The sequence below is a fragment of the Brassica rapa genome, chromosome A09, assembly GCF_000309985.2.
Source record: "Brassica rapa cultivar Chiifu-401-42 chromosome A09, CAAS_Brap_v3.01, whole genome shotgun sequence".
Lineage (NCBI taxonomy): Eukaryota > Viridiplantae > Streptophyta > Magnoliopsida > Brassicales > Brassicaceae > Brassica > Brassica rapa.
The window spans coordinates 24,519,138-24,540,820 of NC_024803.2; the positions used below are offsets into that span (position 1 = coordinate 24,519,138).

Consider the following 21,683-nt stretch of genomic DNA (forward strand, 5'->3'; position numbering starts at 1 on the left):
CAATATTGTGAGTGGCTTCGTCTTTTTCTCTCCGAGTCTATCGTTTATCGTCTCTCTTCTTCTCCAAATTGACGGATTTAAGGTTCCCCCACTCGATCTAAAAGTACATATACAACATCATCATCGAAGCTGATGCAGACATAATCTCTTTGGTTCGGATCTCGAGTTTTTTCATTTATCTGTCTGAATTATAAATAAAAAAACTGTTTTTATCTTTTGTATACACACTTTTGTTTGTTTCAACCATCTCAAATCAAATCAAATCAAATGTCTGGAATTTGGAGATGGAGGAATCTCAAGTCCTTAGCTTTCCACGCCCGTTCGGTTTCCCCTGTTCCTGCTCATCTCTATTCTCTTGAATTGGTATTGTCTCCGCCTCGCCGCCGTCTCCAGGAACGGTTCAAATCGGAGCAAGGCGGTGTTGGTGGTGGAAACAACGGTGGAGGAGGAGGCGATGATTTTTCTGTCCCCGTCACACGCAGGAAGCTCAGAGCAGAGCCCAATTGCCCTCGATGCTCGAAGCAAATGGATCTTCTCTTCTCCAATCGTCAGTTCCCTTCTCCGAATCTTCTCCACCGTCCCGAAGATTCAGATTCAAACGTGGCAGACAAAACCAGTTTCCAGTCTGTCAACTTCTGTCCGACATGCAAAACCGCTTACGGGGTCTCTCCTCTCCAGGGGACATTCATCGAGATCGGTCGTGTCCAGTCCCCAACAACCACCAGGAAACAACATTCAAAGGATTTGAATCTCAGCTCCAATCACAGAAACAAGCTCAGATCTTCCTTCTGGGATACGCTCAGATCTTACGGTGCGGAGCCACCTGAGGATTGGTCGTCTACTCCACCTCCTCCTCCTTTGAACGCTTCTCCTCCAAACAACATCGCTCCAGCTTCTAACGGCGCTGTTAAAATGGATACTTCTCCGTTGCCGGATGCAGCTAAAGACGTTAGTCGTTGGGGTGGAGCTACCCTAGGCACAGACTTTCCTACTCCCAAAGAGATTTGCAAATGGCTTGACAAGTTCGTCATTGGCCAAAGCCGCGCCAAAAAGGTTCTGTCTCTTTTTTTACATAACTGCTCATTTCCGACATTGTGGTCTTGACTTTGACTTTGACTTTGATCGTAGGTGCTCTCTGTCGCTGTGTATAACCATTACAAGAGAATATATCATACCTCTATGAAGAAAGGGTTGGTGGCTTTCTCTCATTCATTGGCTTAGATCTGTCAAAACTTATTTGCTATATTGTTTTGACATTGTGGGCCTTGAATACTACTACTAGGTCAGCAGCACAACCCCTTGATGATGACGATAATGTAGAATTAGATAAGAGCAATGTTCTTCTGATGGGGCCTACCGGCTCTGGTATGACCTTGTGTTTTCTTTCTGATCATAATCTATTCTATCGTGCTCCCCCTCCCCCTCCCGACTCTGACTTGATTATTCATTCGGATTCTTGAACAAATAGGCAAGACATTACTTGCAAAGACTTTAGCTCGGCTTGTCAATGTTCCATTTGTCATTGCTGATGCAACTACACTGACTCAGGTAAGATTCTGATCTTACATCGCTCCTGTCCTGGCATTATCTGTTGCTCTTTGACCCCATCTTTTGTACAGGCTGGCTATGTTGGTGACGATGTTGAATCAATCCTTCATAAACTACTAACGGTACCACTTCTTGTTCAGAGATGGATAACATTCTCAGCACATTTGCCAATCTTGTTGCATTACAGAAGATTCCCTTTTTTGATGTGTAGGTCGCTGAGTTCAACGTGCAAGCAGCACAGCAGGGAATAGTCTACATTGATGAAGTCGATAAGATAACAAAGAAGGTCAGTATGCACAAGACAATGATACCTCCTGAAATCGATAAGAAGAAGATAAATGCTTCCTAGATTTTTCCCTTGTGCAGGCTGAGAGTTTAAACATTAGCCGGGATGTCTCCGGGGAAGGAGTCCAACAGGCACTTTTGAAATTACTGGAAGGCACTGTAAGTGGATTTGCTTTCTTACCCTTGTGATGCATTTATTGGAATATAGTTTTTTTTCTGTTTTTTTGCTTCTGTATTGATCGTTGGTTCCTTGCAGATCGTAAATGTTCCAGGGAAGGGAGCAAGGAAGCATCCACGGGCTGACCATATACAGGTTTAGGAATCTATCTTTAGTTTCATTACGTATCTACAAGTGTTGTTTGTTACTCAATATTATTCTTATGATGCACAGATAGACACAAAAGATATCCTCTTTATCTGTGGAGGAGCATTTGTTGACCTTGAGAAGACCATTGTGGATAGGTAAGTTCACTATGCTTCCTTTTTGTTCTGGTTCTGCTTGACTTTGATCATCATCTCTAATGTGTTCCAGACGACAAGATTCGTCTATTGGTTTTGGAGCTCCTGTCCGTGCCAACATGGCTACCAGTGGAGTTACCAGTGGTGCAGTAACTTCATCTTTGCTAGAATCGGTAACTACTCTGTTTCCGTATGTAAACAGTAGTCATTCCAGGAAAGAGATCTTAGTTTTGAAATGCCGGCGGCTGCATTTTCAGGTGGAGAGCGCTGATCTTACAGCATATGGCCTCATCCCTGAGTTTGTAGGGCGCTTTCCCATACTAGTTAGTTTGTCTGCTCTAACAGAGGACCAGCTCATTAGGGTAATTTAACATTTTCCAAACCTTGTGTTATTGATGCTACTTGCTACTTCATCTTATCAAAGATTAGTGGTTGCTATCTCATCAAAGATAAAGTTGCCATTGTTGTTTGCCCTGTAGGTGCTTGTAGAACCCAAAAATGCTCTTGGGAAACAGTACAAGAAACTCTTTAGTATGAACAATGTAAGCTCCCTCGAAATATACAGCCTGATGTAAATTTATTCAAATTTAAGCTTAAACTTGGACTTTTTGGTCCTCATACATGCATGATCTGTTGCAAAATTTCAGGTAAAGTTGCATTTTACTGAGAAAGCGCTGGGGATCATTTCCAAGCTAGCGATGGTGAAGAATACAGGTGCGAGGGGACTTAGAGCCTTGCTTGAAAGCATTCTTACCGAAGCCATGTTTGAGGTACTCTTCAGCTACAACCAAAAAAAAAAAAATACTTTATATCTCTTTTCTTCACACTTTTTTCTTTCATTTTGTTTTGTCAGATTCCAGATGCTAAGAAGGGAGACGAAAGAATCGACGCTGTTATTGTAGATGAGGATTCAACAGGCTCAGAAGCTTCTCGTGGATGCACAGCAAAACTACTTAGAGGAGACGGGGCTTTTGAGCGTTACCTCAACGAGAACAAGTCGAAAGATGCTACAGAAACAACGGTAAGCATCGTTTATTGGCTACTCCTTGAAAAATGTTATTTGTTTACTTCATGGACCCTCTCTTCTGAAACTGTTGTATAAGGGCAAGTAATTTATGTTTCATACCGAAGAAAGTCTCATATGTTTCTGGACTGGGCTATGATGATGATCACTGAAACCTGATGGGTGTTTTGCAGGTTGACGAAAGAATAGGCTCAGCAAGAGCAATGAGCTTGTAAAGAGAACGAGACAAGAACTGTTTTTTTCTTTTCTTTTTTAACATGAGGGGGTTTCTTGATTATTTGTAAAAAACAACATTCATAAAAGTGCTAAGAGGTTTCATCCACTTTGTACAATAAAATTGTCAGCTTACAGATTCGAAAGTTGAATTATTTACATAGAACAAAGAATAGAAGTGTATCCCACTGTGTAAACAAAACATTTGTAATTCTCTGCTTCCATGAGTAATTTCTTTTTATTTTTTGGTTTGTTAGTTCATGTTATTTTCTAATCTCATTCCTAAATCTCCGTGGAACCAAGAAGACCTTACTCATATCTGGAGATCCTTATGAATGCCAAGCATTCACAACAACCAAACTCATTCCTCTGGTCTCATACAAACTTCAAAACTGGCTTGTGTGAGAGATGAAATTTCAAAACTCATCGCGAAAGAGGCTAGATATGCACCAACAAAAGAATCACCACCTTCAGATTGCCTCAAGTACCAAGATACTATCCCTTTGTGTTTCTGCAGATAATCAATCAAAAACTTTGTGACATTTATCACTCAAAGATCCTATCAGAACTGATTCTTTTATTAGTTTCCTTTGTAAAGCATATGCAACCTTTCTCTCCATCAGTGACAGCAAGAATCTGCAAGACATAACCTTCCTCTTCCTCCGTTTGATGGACTGGCTAAAAGCTCAACCTCATTCCAGATGTTCATTCCTCCCTACAAATATTGTATAGAGCAGGTTGAAGCTCATATCGAATGAGAAAGTTTTCCAACTTGCCCTGAGTTGCATTCGATATGATTAGAACATATCCAAATGTAAAATTCATATAGTTTTATTAATATTAAAATATATATATAAGTATCTTAATGACGCAAGATATCTAATGTAAAACTTCTATAGTCAAGTTCGAAAGTAAAAAAAACGGACAAGCTTGATGTGTCAAAAGAATGGATCATAGAACCTTCTATCATTTCCAGTAACATAATCATAAAGTTTTTTATATTCATCTCTACTTTCTGTACAAATATCTCTAACTTGTGATACAACCTGTCGGATCCAATCAACGGTAAAAACAGAAAAAAATCTTAGATCCGTCGTCATCAATTGGGACCCCAACAGCTCAAGTACATGACCGTCCTGAGAGACTCCTCAGCCTTCTTGGCCTTGTCACAATCCTTGCAGGAGGCAAGGGCGTTGGTGGACGAAGAAGAGAACCTGTTCGCCTGAGCAGCGGATCTCACGTTGTTTCGGATACGTTGATTCACAGATCGGATCATGTAATTCCACCGGCATAGTCCCAATTGGTCTTTGGAGGCCTCCACGGCTCCAATGGTTGCTGCCACTAACCATGCTTTGCTCCTTGAACTCATCTTTTCTCTTTCTTTTTCTTCTTAATTGGAAAGCTTTTAGCTTTGTGTTTTTTTTTGTTTGTAAATTGCTTTGTGAAAGTTGTTGATGAAGAAAGGTAATTTCCTACAAGTCTGTTTATATAATAGAGAGGAAGAGGATTAGACAGAGTGCAAAACCAGACGCTGTCTCCCCTGGTTTCCCCAAGTTTTTGTCTTGTTGGTTTGGTGGATTGATTCATATAATTAATTACCAATGTACCCACCTCAGATCATTTTGGATAAGGGTCAACATTGTCTTTTAAGAGATTATGAATTATCCGCAAGTGCAGGCAGCTGGTTTTGTTGTACTATATTTGGAAACCGTCTTGAACCTAAAATAGTTATAATAAAATCTCAATTGATTGATTTGTCATGACAAAATTAATTTTTATCAGTTGTTAGGTTGAGCCCTTAGAGAATCACGCAAGGAGCTTTAGCCCTTGGAGAGAACTTAGCGAGGCGAGGCATAAATAGCAACACCTCATGTCGCCACTGCGGAGAACCATAAACTGCAGCTCACGTCTTCTTACACTGTCCTTTTACTCGATGAGTCTGGTCTGCACACATCTGGACTTCTAACTTTAACCCAACGGAATGCAACACTTTTGAAGAGGCCTTCTTACGTGCAGCTGAAGCTACTAACCTCCCACCGATAGGAGTAACAGGACCTCTATTCCCTTGGATCTACTGGGATATTTGGACTGCTAGAAACTACATGATCTTTGAAAACAGGATCCCTTCACCAGATGAGATCATCTCGAAAGCCTTTCGAGCAGCAAGAGAGTGGAATGCAGCGCAATCAACTCCAGAACCAGGACCTTCAGCTCAGCGCCAGCGTACGCTACAACCATCGTCGACCTCCACTTCAATCGCTTGCTTCACTGATGCGGCTTGGCAGGCGGGCACAAACAAAGCAGGCTGCAGATGGATCTTCCAGGACAGTTGCAATGAAGGCCTATGTCAGGGAACTAGGACCTTCTCCTACATCTCATCAGCGTTGATGGCGGAAGCGATTGCAGTCAGGTCAGCTCTTATCAACGCCTGTGAAATGGGTTTCTCCAAAATCTGTATCAAATCAGATTTTCAAGCACTAGTTGCTACTATCATCTCCTCGAATCAGCACCCGGCGGATCTCCACGGAATCACTCGGGACATCGAGCATCTATCTCTTTCCTTTGATTGTATCTCCTATGTTTTTATTTCCAGAAACTTGAACTTCGTGGCTGATGCCCTCGTAAAATCTGCTCTGTACTCTGTTTCTACCAACTAGTTTCGGTTGGTCTGCATCTTTTATGATATTCAGTGTTCAGAAAAAAAAATCAGTTGTTAGGTTGATTATTTAACTAGCGTTTGCCATTCTGGTCGGATCTGGTTTGGTCAAAAAAAATTATATTTTTAAGAAAACTTTATTCAAATATAAAATAAAAATGTTTAATTGAAAATTGTAAATTAAAATATTATAGGTACAAATATCTTTTATATACTAAAGCGCAAAACGCATGACATATATCTTTTTAAAAAACTTAATAATTAAAAATTAAATTAATTTTTATTTTGGCAACAGAAATTTAAATCCTTAAATTTTCTCATCTCACGTTCAAATTAACTTTCAAATTACTGCAAAAAATATATTATAGCTACAAATATCTTTTATATACTAAAGCGCAAAACGCATGACATATATCTTTTTTAAAAACTTAATAATAAAAAAAATTAAATTAATTTTTATTTTGGCAACATAAATTTAAATCCTTAAATTTTCTCATCTCACCTTCAAATTAACTTTCAAATTACTGCAAAAAAAAATAACTTCAAACTTTTTTTTAGTAAAATGTTAAATTTATATTGAATGAAACTGAGAGTTTATGTACAAAGAATCATAAGAATAAATATATGCTTCTAACTCTATACCAATGAGCTAGTGTCCTTTGAACCATCTTTGCATCAGTCCTAGAAGCCTTGGTTTCTCAAAGTACCGAGTTGACATAATCCTATTCCTGACCATTTTCTCAATGAGAGTAGTCAACTGGCCGTCCAGTTTCAACTTCCCAGTATGCCTCCTATCATTTCTCTTCTTCCAAAGATAGTATATAGAAGTTTGAAACACCAACCTCAGTAATATGAATGTCAGTTTATCATAGTCGTGCTCTACCAGCCGGTTTAATGTCATCTCCCAATTTGGATCAGCATTGACTCCCAGCAAGTCTCCCACTACTGCCAACCATACAGTGAAGGTGTAAGGGCAAGCAAAGAAGAGGTGGTCTCTGGACTCATTAGGCTCTCCACAAAACACACATCCTTGTACTACTTCCCACTGTCTCATTCTAACTCCAGTCGCAAGTGTATCTCGAATTGCTAACCAAGTAATGAAGGCAAAACGAGGCGACCCTTGGACGAACCATACCACTTTACTCCGATTCTGCGTCTCTCTATGCGGTTGTATCTGCTCCCATGTTTGGAAAGACGAGAACCTGCACTTATACTCATCCGACCCTGATTTCTATAGAACCATGTCCTCCTTACCAACAACTAGTGCTTTGAAACTTCTAACACTCGTGATTATTTGCTGTAGAGTTTGGTCTCTGCATCTTCGAATCTGCCAACCAGAAGCATTTGCAGCATCAGCAACCTTGGTATATCGCCCAATATCAAGCCGTTGTGGACCACTATCCCCCACTATGTCAATAAGTCGGCCCCCAGGAAGCCAGGGGTCCGACCAAAATAGAGTTATCTGCCCATTTTTAATTTGCATTCTGATGAATTGAGCAGCCAGCGGCCTCAGCCTCAGGAGCTTCCTCCACACCCACGATCCCTTAGCTGACTCCCTAATGTCCCATAATGAATCATTGCTCCATAATTTTTCCTTGACCCAGGATACCCAAAGAGAGCCTGACGTTGTGAAAAGCTTCCGGATGAGTTTCAGTGCAAAAACCTTAGACATATCTGACAGTCGATGAAGCCCTAGTCCACCTTCTTCACGCGGTGTACAGAAATGAGGAGCACATACTCTCAATCTTATCAAGGCAGCCTTTAGGTAGACAAAAAGTAGAGCTCCAGAAGTTGGATTTGCTATATATCACAGACTGAATTAGTTATAACCGGCCTGCAAAGGACAAGTATTTGCTCGTCAAGATTTGTAGCCTCTGCTTGATCTTTTCAACCAGTGGCTCATAGTCTTTACGAGTCATAGTCTTAGTGGTGAGATGTAACCCAAGGTATTTAGCTGGTAGGGAGGATACAGCGAGCCCTGACAAGGTCACCTCCTGCTCTATTAATTTGCTTCCACGACCCCCTGCATACAAGGTTGACTTTGCTATATTTATAGACAAGCTCGATATCCTTGCAAACCCCTCAAAAGCCCCCATGGTGCCTCGCAGAGACTGTGGAGAACCATCCATGAATACCATAATATCATCCGCAAAGCTGAGATGAGAGAGCTTTACTTCTTTACATTTCGGGTGGTATCCAATCTCCCTCTTTCCACTCCTTTGTTCAGCATTAGTGAGAGTACATTACTGATGATGACATATAAGTACGGGGACAATGCACATCCTTGTCTTACTACACGGGCACTCTGGAAGAACCCCTCTAACTCAACATTCACTGAAACCGAGAAACCAGTCGTTTTTATACAGCACATGATCAAGGCTATAAATTGATCCGGGTAGTGCATCGCCCGCAGCGTTGCTTCTATGAACTCCCACTAGACGGAATCAAACGCTTTGGAGATATCAAGTTTGATAGCAGCTCGAGGGGTAAGTGTGGGATTGTGATAATCCATTACAAGCTCCATCTCTAGTAGTACATTTTCTAGCAGCAACCGACCTTCAACGAACGCACACTGATTCAGTTCTATAGCCGATGGCAGAGGTACCATTAATCTCCTTGCTATCAGTTTCGATATAGCCTTATAGATCACATTGCAACATGCAATGGGCCTATAATCAGACATATGTTCCACATCTTGGGATTTTGGTACCAAAGCAAGGAGTGTTGCATTGATACTCTTTGGCAAGAACCCATATAGAAAAAATGATTGCACTGCCGTGACAAAGTCTGCACCGATAAGAGGCCATGCGGCTTTGTAGAACTCTATTGGATATCCATTAGGACCCGGGGCTTTGTTTGATGGCATTGAGATATAGGGTATCCCGTATCTCCTAAGCTTGGACCGGTCTAATCAACATAGCAGCATCTTATCTACTGCATTTGTACTGCACTAGTCGAGATAGAGCCTCCAGATCAACCTCTGCAACCCCATCTGGAACATTCTGCATAAAATTTTGAAAGTGACAGGCTGCTTCTATCTTGATCAGAACCGGTTCAGTGATCATGTCCCCTCCTGCGGTAGTCAATTTCCTTATTGCATTCCTGGAGTTCCTGCTCTGACTTATATTATGGTAGAAACTGGTGTTGCGATCTCCAAGTTTTAGCCACTGAATCCTCGATTTTTGGTAGAAAAACTGTTCCTCAATTCCTGACAAATGATTCCAATCATTCCACTAACAAATTCTCCATATCCAGAATCGAGTTTTGATTAAGAAGCAAAAACAACAACTCTGATACCACATGATGTAGTGGAAGCTTTATAAAATAGAACTAAAGATCCATTGTTCTTAGAATACCCAAAAATCTATAATAATACAAAGATCTTATTTAGGCCTATTATTATACTTTAGGCCTAAATATAGAAAGATGATGGTATTATCAGTTTGCAACTGATATTTTGTATAAGATGAAAGTTAGGTTAGCGTGATATATATCATTAGCTACTAAGAAATATCAATGTTAATGTTTTTCTAGACTACGAAAAACAATTAGGCAGGTGCCAAAGCTTTTTCTTAATCTTCAATATAAATTTCATAATTCAAGTTCTAAAGAATTATGTTGCAAGGAAACATATTTGATATATAAGTTTGTTTGGTAATAACAAGAAAACTTAATTTTTGTATTACTCTTTATATAAATTTATGTAGGCAAGGAAGGCTTAAGAGCCAAACAATATTCTTCTTTTTTTCTTTTATTAACAAAACAATTTTGAATAGATGCGTCTCTTAAGAAAATCATTACTTTCCGATTTATAGCAAAAACATGCAATACTTAGGCCATAATATATATATCAAACTTTGATTTAAATTGTTGTCCAAGTAATACGGACTAAAAGTATATCTTACATTTTTTTAAAAAAGTTATTATGTAGGATCACAATATAAATCAACCTTGGACCATTTAAAGAAAGTCTCATTTAATGAGATCGCCGAATATTAATTTAATCAGATCGCTGAGAATTAAGTTTATCATATCATATACATTTATGTTTGGGTTAATATAAGTTTTTCTAGTAATTGGATTTTGGACTTACTAAATTTTCAATTGATTTTTATGTTGTCACGTAAGTCAAATTGACATTCTAATTAAATGACACCTAAGAAAGACTAATTTTTAATTAATACAAACTTGATACAACTTTTCAAATGTTTCTCTATTATATACATGGGACTAGATGATAACTCGCGCTCATGCTCGGGGTGAGTTTTTTATACTAATGTTTTTAACATTTTGTATCACTACACTTTTTATCGATTGTAAAATGACGAATACAAATGTTGATCTCTTAAATGTATCATCGTTGTTTAAGAGTTAACATATTACAACTCATTTTAGTTATTTTAAGACTTCATATGCACAAAAGAAAATTAAGTTTTGTGTCTGATACAAATCACACAAACCAGATAGGAAACATCAATTGTAATATGACAAAGGGGGATTAGGTTTTCTGCTCTCGATTTGTTTACTATTGACTCTCCATAAGTGATTTGATTTTCTACTTTTATAAAATTGTGGTTTTGTTCTTTTGTGCATATGAATTAAAATTGTGATTTGTTTACAATTGCTATATTTGAATTAAAAATAATATAATTTCAAAATAATATATATAGCACTGATATGAGTTTTGTTTTTTTTTTAACTTCTTCTGTGAATTCAGTGAATTACATAAGTGTCAATTTAAAAAGACGGACATCTGTAAAAATTAGTTCAACTCCACCTACATATCTAAGAATCAAAATTTTGAAGAAAATCACCGGCAAACTCTACTCACAGGTTAGTTATCAAATCTAATATATCAAGTTGTTATAGAATATAAGTGCAGACTCTAAATATATGTCTAGTATATATTCACCGGTTCGTTCTAAAAAATCATCTAGTTCTAGAACAATAAATTACTTATTTTATTAACATATGCTTTTGAGGTTTACTTACTTAAGACTGTACCGATAAAGAACTATATATAATACTTTACCATTCTAGTATATGTAAACTATGTATAAACTAAAAAAATGTTTGATTTATTAAATGATAAATCAAAAAACTTATAATAAATAGTTCAAATCTCTCATTCTCACAATTATAATAGCATAGGGTATTAGGGAGAAACAAATATTAGATGAATGATCAAATCTCTCATTCTTCGAACAAACTCAAACGGAGTTGATTGGAATCTTGTGATCATGATATTTCACTAAAAGATTTTTAGGAATAAATATTAAGACTAAAATATTTAATCTAAATGAAATAATATATATATATATATAGTGCTTCCAATATTAAAAATCACTTCGATTTGGAGAAGTGTATTTTTGGGATTGTCAAGATCAAATAACATATTAGAAACCACCTATTTAAAAAATAATGTGCATACATAAAAATATATACATTAGAGTAAGCACATAAATCAAAACTAATATCTTTTGTTTATTTACAATCATTTTTTTTGGTAAATAAATAAAAAAAACATTTTATTTACTTTATATGATATACATTTAAACTTTAGTGATATTGACACACACACACATATATATATATATATATATATATATATATATATATATATATATATATATATATATATATATATATATATATATATATATTTTAATATATATGTAGTATATTTTAGTATAAATATTTATTATTGATACTTTCTACTCATATGATTTTATTAACATTTGTATATTTGTTGTAAAAAAAATTTAAAATGTTAATCACAAAACTTTTAAAATAACTGAACCTCTTTTTGGAGAGAGTACAAATCACTCCTTAGGTTTGATATCACTAACATCAATGATCGTATCAAACACCCTGATACGAGATCCCAAAATTTGTCTTTTGGCTAATAGTCGAGTGTCTTAAGAAATCCCGCAAGTTTATGCTATGCGGAAAATAGATCACAGGTTTAGAAGTTCACCTAGAGTTAGATTACGAGATGACAACTCATAGTCTTCCCTCTTCACCCATGTAAATGCCCGATTACCTCTACTCGACACGTAACTAGACCGTAAAGGTCTGACTGGAAAACAGGTTGTAAGAATCTCAACTCCAGGACGAACTACAAAAGGCTTGATCCCTTCGACAATGGTACGTAGGCAGCCTTCACAAGGCGCATCCCTAATCTTATCGCACTCCACTTTTAGTAGAGTGACCAGACCACTTCCAACCATTAAATCCGCCTAACTTACCTGACCTGCCTAACCGCTCCTAAGAACATTGCAAAAATTCTAGCAAGCTGTGGGGCTAACCTAAAAATTCTAGCGAGCTGGGGGTCCACAATCCTAAGTTCAATGTTCTAGTTAGCTACTCTAGGACAAAAGCATTAACCACAATTCTTTGAAGGATATTTATCACATTAGCAATTATATATTTTGGGTTAATCCCTCTTTAACCTATTTGAACCTTAAATCTAAGAAGTGAATTACTCAGACATAGAAAATAAATTCATAAGCATAAACTGAATAAAATTTATAAATAGATTAAGGTTAGAAATACTGGAGTTCCAATACAAATCTTTGAAGAAGTCTTGTATCTTCTCTCCACATCTATTAATGTATAAGTTAATGTGATCAGTCTATATTTTTGTTCTGTGTTTTACTTTTTTACTTTTATCTTAAGTGCACTTAAGTTTATTTTTACTAGATGTTAATTTTTGGCCTGCATAGATTTGATTGTACTCCTTTTTATTTGTGTGGATTGATTCTTAATTTTTTATATCACTAAATTATGTAAAATTTACAATGCAGTCACCATGTATCGCTAGCATATTTTTAATTAACGTTGATGTTGATTAAAATGAAATTTTACTAGGTTAATATTGCATCATTTATTGGAATTGTTGTAATATATTTGTTGAAATATACAGTAATATTGAATATTAAATATTTGTTAACAACGATAAAAACTTGTTGCACAATAATTGTATATATATAATATGCGTCAAATCAAACAAACACAAATATCAATTTAACATGTCAAAAGGAAGAACACAATGGTAAATTTTAAATTTGAAAGTAGTTAGGAAACACAATTCCAAAAATGAGTGCACATGAAACCACCACCGGTTGTAGGAACAGCATATTGTTCATGACTTGTTACATGTTTGTTGCAAAGCTTTTTGCAAGCTTTTTCACAAATAGACATATCTGCTTGTTTGGCTACTTTCATGCACTGATTCGGGATGCAGTGTTTGACACATTTTTCAACATTGGTTGAAAGACAATTTTGTGCCGAAAACATCACTGTACATATAGCTACAATCATGAAAATAATGCATGATTTTTTAAAAGTTTGAGTCGTCATAATGTATATTATTAGAACAAATATGAAATTCTAATATAGTTTAGTCTGATTTTGATCGTTGATGGTGAAATGATGATTTGTTGGTAATCTCTTGGTAATTTATATAGAAAGTTAATGATGACTATTTTTAACAGTTTGTTTTTTTTTTTTTTCTGTTTTCTGTTTTGTTGTTTCTGTTTCTGTTTCTGTTTCTGTACTTTCTTATGTTAGTTATCTATCCAGTCTTTTTTATAACAATATAAAATATATCATATATAATGATTATAGTTGTATTTTATATGATTTCATAGTATTTCATTAAATTTTATGTCCAAATTCGCAAAATTATGGTTTTATTTTGAAATCCTAAAACGACAATTTTTTTAGAAACTATATTATTTTAAATTTGAAAAATATTTTTAGTTTTTTCCTCTTATATATGAAAAAAATGTAGAATCAAATCATGAAAAAATGGCTCTGAATGCGATTTCTTTGACTATTTTTTCAGTTACTCTTTTCACTTCTTTTGCATAGTAACAGCTGCGTTCACCACGGTTTCGGTTTTTTCTGGTTTTGGCCACTACAGCGATCCGGTTTTTTGATTTATTTTTACTAGATGTTAATTTTTGGCCTGCATAGATTTGATTGTACTCCTTTTTATATGTGTGGATTGATTCTTAATTTTTTATATCACTAAATTATGTAAAATTTACAATGCAATCACCATTTATCTCTAGCATATTTTTAATTAGCGTTGATGCTGATTAAAATAAAATTTTACTAGGTTAATATTGCATTGTTTATTGGAATTGTTGTGATATATTTGTTGAAATATACAGTAATATTGAATATTAAATGTTTGTTAACACCGATAAAAACTTGTTGCACAATAATTGTATATATATAATACGCGTCCGATCAAACAAACACAAATATCAATTTAACATGTAAAAAGGAAGAACACAGTGGTAACTTTTAAATTTGAAAGTAGTTATGAAACACAATTCCAAATATGGGTGCACATGAAACCACTATCGGTTGTAGGAACAACATATTGTTCATGACTTGTTACATGTTTGTTGCAAAGCTTTTTGCAAGCTTCTTCACAAATAGACATATCTGCTTGTTTGACTATTTTCATACACTGATTCGGGATGTAGTGTTTGACACATTTTTCAACATTGGTTGAAAGACAATTTTGTGCCGAAAACATCACTGTACATATAGCTACAATCATGAAAATAATGCATGATGTTTTAAAAGTTTGAGTCGTCATAATGTATATTATTAGAACAAATATGAAATTCTAATATAGTTTAGTCTGATTTTGATCGTTGATGGTGAAATGATGATTTATTGGTAATCTCTTGGTAATTTATATACAAAGTTAATGATGACTATTTTTAACAGCTTGTTTTTTTTTTCTGTTTTAACGTATATAAACCGAATAAGTTATGTGAAACTTATATGTACTTTCTTATGTTAGTTATATATCCAGTCTTTCTATAACAATATAAAATATATCATATATAATGATTATAGTTGTATTTTATATGATTTCATAGCATTTCATTAATGTTTTATGTCCAAACTCGCAAAATTATGGTTTTATTTTGAAATCCTAAAATGACAATTTTTTTAGAAACTATATTATTTTAAATTTAAAAAATATTTTTAGTTTTTGCCTCTAATATATGAAAAAAAACTGTAGAATCAAATCATGAAAAAAATGGCTCTGAATGCGATTTCTTTGACTATTTTTTCAGTTACTCTTTTCACTTCTTTTGTATAGTAACAGCTGCGTTCACCACGGTTTCGGTTTTTTCTGGTTTTGACCACTACAGCGATCCGGTTTTTTGGTCAAAGTTTATTTTCACTAGATGTTAATTTTTGGCCTACATAGATTTGATTGTACTCTTTTTTATATGTGTGGATTGATTCTTAATTTTTTATATCACTAAATTATGTAAAATTTACAATGCAATCACCATTTATCTCTAGCATATTTTTAATTAGCGTTGATGTTGATTAAAATGAAATTTTACTAAGTTAATATTGCATTGTTTATTGGAATTGTTGTGATATATTTGTTGAAATATACAGTAATATTGAATATTAAATGTTTGTTAACACCGATAAAAACTTGTTGCACAATAATTGTATATATATAATACGCGTCCGATCAAACAAACACAAATACCAATCTAACTTGTAAAAAGGAAGAGCACAGTGGTAACTTTTAAATTTGAAAGTAGTTATCAAACACAATTCCAAACATGGGTGCACATGAAACCACCACCGGTTGTAGGAACAGTGTATTGTTCATGACTTGTTACATGTTTGTTGCAAAGCTTTTTGCAAGCTTCTTCACAAATTGACATATCTGCTTGTTTGGCTACTTTCATGCACTGATTCGGGATGCAGTGTTTGACACATTTTTCAACATTGGTTGAAAGACAATTTTGTGCCGAAAACATCACTGTACATATAGCTACAATCATGAAAATAATGCATGATTTTTTAAAAGTTTGAGTCGTCATAATGTATATTATTAGAACAAATATGAAATTCTAATATAGTTTAGTCTGATTTTGATCGTTGATGGTGAAATGATGATTTGTTGGTAATCTCTTGGTAATTTATATAGAAAGTTAATGATGACTATTTTTAACAGCTTGTTTTTTTTTGTTTTTTTTCTGTTTCAACGTATATAAACCGAATAAGTTATGTGAAACTTATCTGTACTTTCTTATGTTAGTTATATATCCAGTCTTTCTATAACAATATAAAATATATCATATATAATGATTATAGTTGTATTTTATATGATTTCATAGTATTTCATTAAATTTTATGTCCAAACTCGCAAAATTATGGTTTTATTTTGAAATCCTAAAATGACAATTTTTTTAGAAACTATATTATTTTAAATTTTAAAAATATTTTTAGTTTTTTCCTCTAATATATGAAAAAAAAACTGTAGAATCAAATCATGAAAAAAATGGCTCTGAATGCGATTTCTTTGACTATTTTTTCAGTTACTCTTTTCACTTCTTTTGTATAGTAACAGGTGCGTTCACCACGGTTTCGGTTTTTTCTGGTTTTGACCACTACAGCGATCCGGTTTTTTGGTCAAAGTTTATTTTCACTAGATGTTAATTTTTGGCCTGCATAGATTTGATTGTACTCTTTTTTATATGTGTGGATTGATTCTTAATTTTTTATATCACTAAATTATGTAAAATTTACAATGCAATCACCATTTATCTCTAGCATATTTTTAATTAGCGTTGATGTTGATTAAAATGAAATTTTACTAAGTTAATATTGCATTGTTTATTGGAATTGTTGTGATATATTTGTTGAAATATACAGTAATATTGAATATTAAATGTTTGTTAACACCGATAAAAACTTGTTGCACAATAATTGTATATATATAATACGCGTCCGATCAAACAAACACAAATACCAATCTAACTTGTAAAAAGGAAGAGCACAGTGGTAACTTTTAAATTTGAAAGTAGTTATCAAACAAAATTCCAAACATGGGTGCACATGAAACCACCACCGGTTGTAGGAACAGCGTATTGTTCATGACTTGTTACATGTTTGTTGCAAAGCTTTTTGCAAGCTTCTTCACAAATTGACATATCTGCTTGTTTGGCTACTTTCATGCACTGATTCGGGATGCAGTGTTTGACACATTTTTCAACATTGGTTGAAAGACAATTTTGTGCCGAAAACATCACTGTACATATAGCTACAATCATGAAAATAATGCATGATTTTTTAAAAGTTTGAGTCGTCATAATGTATATTATTAGAACAAATATGAAATTCTAATATAGTTTAGTCTGATTTTGATCGTTGATGGTGAAATGATGATTTGTTGGTAATCTCTTGGTAATTTATATAGAAAGTTAATAATGACTATTTTTAACAGCTTGTTTTTTTTTTCTTTTCTGTTTTAACGTATATAAACCAAATAAGTTATGTGAAACTTATCTGTACTTTCCTATGTTAGTTATCTATCGAGTCTTTTTTATAACAATATAAAATATATCATATATAATGATTATAGTTGTATTTTATATGATTTCATAGCATTTCATTAATGTTTTATGTCCAAACTCGCAAAATTATGGTTTATTTTGAAATCCTAAAATGACAATTTTTTTAGAAACTATATTATTTTAAATTTAAAAAATATTTTTAGTTTATTCCTCTAATATATGAAAAAAAACTGTAGAATCAAATCATGAAAAAAATGGCTCTGAATGCGATTTCTTTGACTATTTTTTCAGTTACTCTTTTCACTTCTTTTGTATAGTAACAGTTGCGTTCACCACGGTTTCGGTTTTTTTCTGGTTTTGATCACTACAGCGATCCGGTTTTTTGGTCAAAGTTTATTTTCACTAGATGTTAATTTTTGGCCTGCATAGATTTGATTGTACTCCTTTTTATATGTGTGGATTGATTCTTAATTTTTTATATCACTAAATTATGTAAAATTTACAATGCAATCACCATTTATCTTTAGCATATTTTTAATTAGCGTTGATGTTGATTAAAATGAAATTTTACTAGGTTAATATTGCATTGTTTATTGGAATTGTTATGATATATTTGTTGAAATATACAGTAATATTGAATATTAAATGTTTGTTAACACCGATAAAAACTTGTTGCACAATAATTGTATATATATAATACGCGTCCGATCAAACAAACACAAATACCAATTTAACATGTAAAAAGGAAGAGCACAGTGGTAACTTTTAAATTTGAAAGTAGTTATCAAACACAATTCCAAACATGGGTGCACATGAAACCACCACCGGTTGTAGGAACAGTGTATTGTTCATGACTTGTTACATGTTTGTTGCAAAGCTTTTTGCAAGCTTCTTCACAAATTGACATATCTGCTTGTTTGGCTACTTTCATGCACTGATTCGGGATGCAGTGTTTGACACATTTTTCAACATTGGTTGAAAGACAATTTTGTGCCGAAAACATCACTGTACATATAGCTACAATCATGAAAATAATGCATGATTTTTTAAAAGTTTGAGTCGTCATAATGTATATTATTAGAACAAATATGAAATTCTAATATAGTTTAATCTGATTTTGATCGTTGATGGTGAAATGATGATTTGTTGGTAATCTCTTGGTAATTTATATAGAAAGTTAATGATGACTATTTTTAACAGCTTGTTTTTTTTTTGTTGTTTTTCTGTTTCAACGTATATAAACCGAATAAGTTATGTGAAACTTATCTGTACTTTCTTATGTTAGTTATATATCCAGTCTTTCTATAACAATAAAAAATATATCATATATAATGATTATAGTTGTATTTTATATGATTTCATAGTATTTCATTAAATTTTATGTCCAAACTCGCAAAATTATGGTTTTATTTTGAAATCCTAAAATGACAATTTTTTTAGAAACTATATTATTTTAAATTTAAAAAATATTTTTAGTTTTTTCCTCTAATATATGAAAAAAAACTGTAGAATCAAATCATGAAAAAAATGGCTCTGAATGCGATTTCTTTGACTATTCTTTCAGTTACTCTTTTCACTTCTTTTGTATAGTAACAGCTGCGTTCACCACAGTTTCGGTTTTTTCTGGTTTTGACCACTACAGCGATCCGGTTTTTTGGTCAAAGTTTATTTTCACTAGATGTTAATTTTTGGCCTGCATAGATTTGATTGTACTCTTTTTTATATGTGTGGATTGATTCTTAATTTTTTATATCACTAAATTATGTAAAATTTACAATGCAATCACCATTTATCTCTAGCATATTTTTAATTAGCGTTGATGTTGATTAAAATGAAATTTTACTAAGTTAATATTGCATTGTTTATTGGAATTGTTGTGATATATTTGTTGAAATATACAGTAATATTGAATATTAAATGTTTGTTAACACCGATAAAAACTTGTTGCACAATAATTGTATATATATAATACGCGTCCGATCAAACAAACACAAATACCAATTTAACATATAAAAAGGAAGAGCACAGTGGTAACTTTTAAATTTGAAAGTAGTTATCAAACACAATTCCAAACATGGGTGCACATGAAACCACCACCGGTTGTAGGAACAGCGTATTGTTCATGACTTGTTACATGTTTGTTGCAAAGCTTTTTGCAAGCTTCTTCACAAATTGACATATCTGCTTGTTTGGCTACTTTCATGCACTGATTCGGGATGCAGTGTTTGACACATTTTTCAACATTGGTTGAAAGACAATTTTGTGCCGAAAACATCACTGTACATATAGCTACAATCATGAAAATAATGCATGATTTTTTAAAATTTTGAGTCGTCATAATGTATATTATTAGAACAAATATGAAATTCTAATATAGTTTAGTCTGATTTTGATCGTTGATGGTGAAATGATGATTTGTTGGTAATCTCTTGGTAATTTATATAGAAAGTTAATGATGACTATTTTTAACAGCTTGTTTTTTTTTTCTGTTTTAACGTATATAAACCGAATAAGTTATGTGAAACTTATATGTACTTTCTTATGTTAGTTATATATCCAGTCTTTCTATAACAATATAAAATATATCATATATAATGATTATAGTTGTATTTTATATGATTTCATAGTATTTCATTAAAGTTTTATGTCTAAACTCGCAAGATTATAGTTTTATTTTGAAATCCTAAAATGACAATTTTTTTTAGAAACTATATTATTTTAAATTAGAAAAATATTTTTAGTTTTTCCCTCTAATATATGAAAAAAAACTGTAGAATCAAATCATGAAAAAACGGCTCTGAATGCAATTTCTTTGACTATTTTTTCAGTTACTCTTTTCACTTCTTTTGCATAGTAACAACTGCGTTCACCACAGTTTCTGTTTTTTCTGGGTTTAACCACTACAGCGATCCGTTTTTTTGGTCAAGAAGAATTTATAACCCCTTTATATCCTCTATATATTAATAGATAAACATTTAAAAATTTATAACATGTACTTTGTATTAATTAAAAAAATGTCATGGTGAGTTATCATGTAACTAGAATGTTAATTTTAATTACATGGCGACTTGAGAATCAATTGAGAATTTTGTTAGTACAAAATTAAAATGCTAGAGAATTTTATATTATATAGTATATTCATTATGGACCACTCATTTATCAAATTGAGTTCTTTCTTTAAATAAAACTTACGAAATTACCTATTGTGATTAAGATATATATGGCAATTAATGGTTTTAAATAATAAATATTTGCTGTCAATCTGATATTTTCTATCATTTTTGTTTAGTTATTATTAAAATAAATTACATAATTACATTAATCATAAAATAAAAATTTAGATTTTTTGTATATGTTGTATTTTAAATTTTTCAGAACGAGTATAGATTACTTAAATTGTTAAAAGTCTCACATAAATTTTTGTGATCAAAGTTTGTCCAAAAAAAAAAAAACTTTTGTGATCAAGGTTTAAATTTTTTTCTATAATAAGATACAATTATTACAAAATCATATGAATAAATATATTTATTTTAACTGGTGTTTATGTTAATATATATATATATATATCATTTAATTTAAAATATATACATCATATTAAAATACATACTTATATTTTGATTTTTACGTTGAACATATATTGAAAAAATATTTTAATTTTGAAATGTTCATTGTTTTTTAAAATGATTATAAATTACTAAAACCACTAAACATTCCACATTTTGCGAATAAACAAGAGCGATCGTTTGATTTATATGTGCACGCCAATTTATTACATAATAGTAACTGATTTCTTAGTCATTTAATATATAACTATTATTATTTTATTTTATAATATGCAAAAAACATAAAATAAGCAATAAATATAAAATATTTATTCTGCTCAAGACGCAGATCTTAACTTAAGTATGTATCTCTTTAATAATTTTAAATCTTAAAATAACGAAATGAGAATAAATTTAAAAAATCAATCTTTATAGCTAGCAATAACCAAAATGAAAAAATGACACAAAAATGATAAAAAGAATATTGAGGATATTTTGGTTTGGCACGTGAATGTAAACTTCTCATAACCATAATTAACTTTTAAGTTGCTAAATCTTTTCTTTTTGACAGCAAACAAAACATTTACATACTCATATTG

General features: G+C 32.8%; 3 protein-coding genes across 3 annotated transcripts; 1 reads left to right on the plus strand and 2 right to left on the minus strand.

Moving 5' to 3' along the window:
- The first annotated feature begins 30 nt into the window (after positions 1 to 30).
- LOC103840066 (CLP protease regulatory subunit CLPX3, mitochondrial) lies at positions 31 to 3,773 on the plus strand. Its single transcript, XM_009116551.3, has 15 exons — positions 31 to 1,053; positions 1,129 to 1,190; positions 1,283 to 1,365; positions 1,469 to 1,548; positions 1,620 to 1,670; positions 1,760 to 1,834; positions 1,915 to 1,992; positions 2,090 to 2,146; positions 2,225 to 2,295; positions 2,366 to 2,465; positions 2,550 to 2,654; positions 2,772 to 2,834; positions 2,940 to 3,062; positions 3,146 to 3,313; positions 3,490 to 3,773. Exons 1-15 carry the CDS (start codon positions 268 to 270, stop codon positions 3,529 to 3,531), a joined length of 1,944 nt encoding a protein of 647 aa, XP_009114799.2. The 5' UTR covers positions 31 to 267; the 3' UTR covers positions 3,532 to 3,773.
- Positions 3,774 to 4,405: 632 nt separating this feature from the next.
- LOC103840068 lies at positions 4,406 to 7,243 on the minus strand. The gene has a single exon (XM_033280244.1). The coding sequence runs from the start codon at positions 4,896 to 4,898 to the stop codon at positions 4,629 to 4,631; it is 270 nt and encodes an 89-aa protein (XP_033136135.1). The 5' UTR covers positions 4,899 to 7,243; the 3' UTR covers positions 4,406 to 4,628.
- Positions 7,244 to 15,424: 8,181 nt separating this feature from the next.
- On the minus strand, positions 15,425 to 21,120 carry LOC117128235. The gene has a single exon (XM_033280243.1). The coding sequence runs from the start codon at positions 19,878 to 19,880 to the stop codon at positions 19,599 to 19,601; it is 282 nt and encodes a 93-aa protein (XP_033136134.1). The 5' UTR covers positions 19,881 to 21,120; the 3' UTR covers positions 15,425 to 19,598.
- Positions 21,121 to 21,683: the final 563 nt, after the last annotated feature.

What these genes read in the sequence shown, in the direction of transcription:
- LOC103840066 (XM_009116551.3), top strand. Translation starts at nt 268, where the DNA reads ATGTCTGGAATTTGGAGATGGAGGAATCTCAAGTCCTTAGCTTTCCAC. An exon ending in GCCAAAGCCGCGCCAAAAAG is followed by an intron (nt 1,054 to 1,128) that starts GTTCTGTCTCTT and finishes CTTTGATCGTAG; the next exon opens with GTGCTCTCTGTCGCTGTGTA. An exon ending in GATGGGGCCTACCGGCTCTG is followed by an intron (nt 1,366 to 1,468) that starts GTATGACCTTGT and finishes TTGAACAAATAG; the next exon opens with GCAAGACATTACTTGCAAAG.
- LOC103840068 (XM_033280244.1), bottom strand. Translation starts at nt 4,898, where the DNA reads ATGAGTTCAAGGAGCAAAGCATGGTTAGTGGCAGCAACCATTGGAGCC.
- LOC117128235 (XM_033280243.1), bottom strand. Translation starts at nt 19,880, where the DNA reads ATGACGACTCAAAATTTTAAAAAATCATGCATTATTTTCATGATTGTA.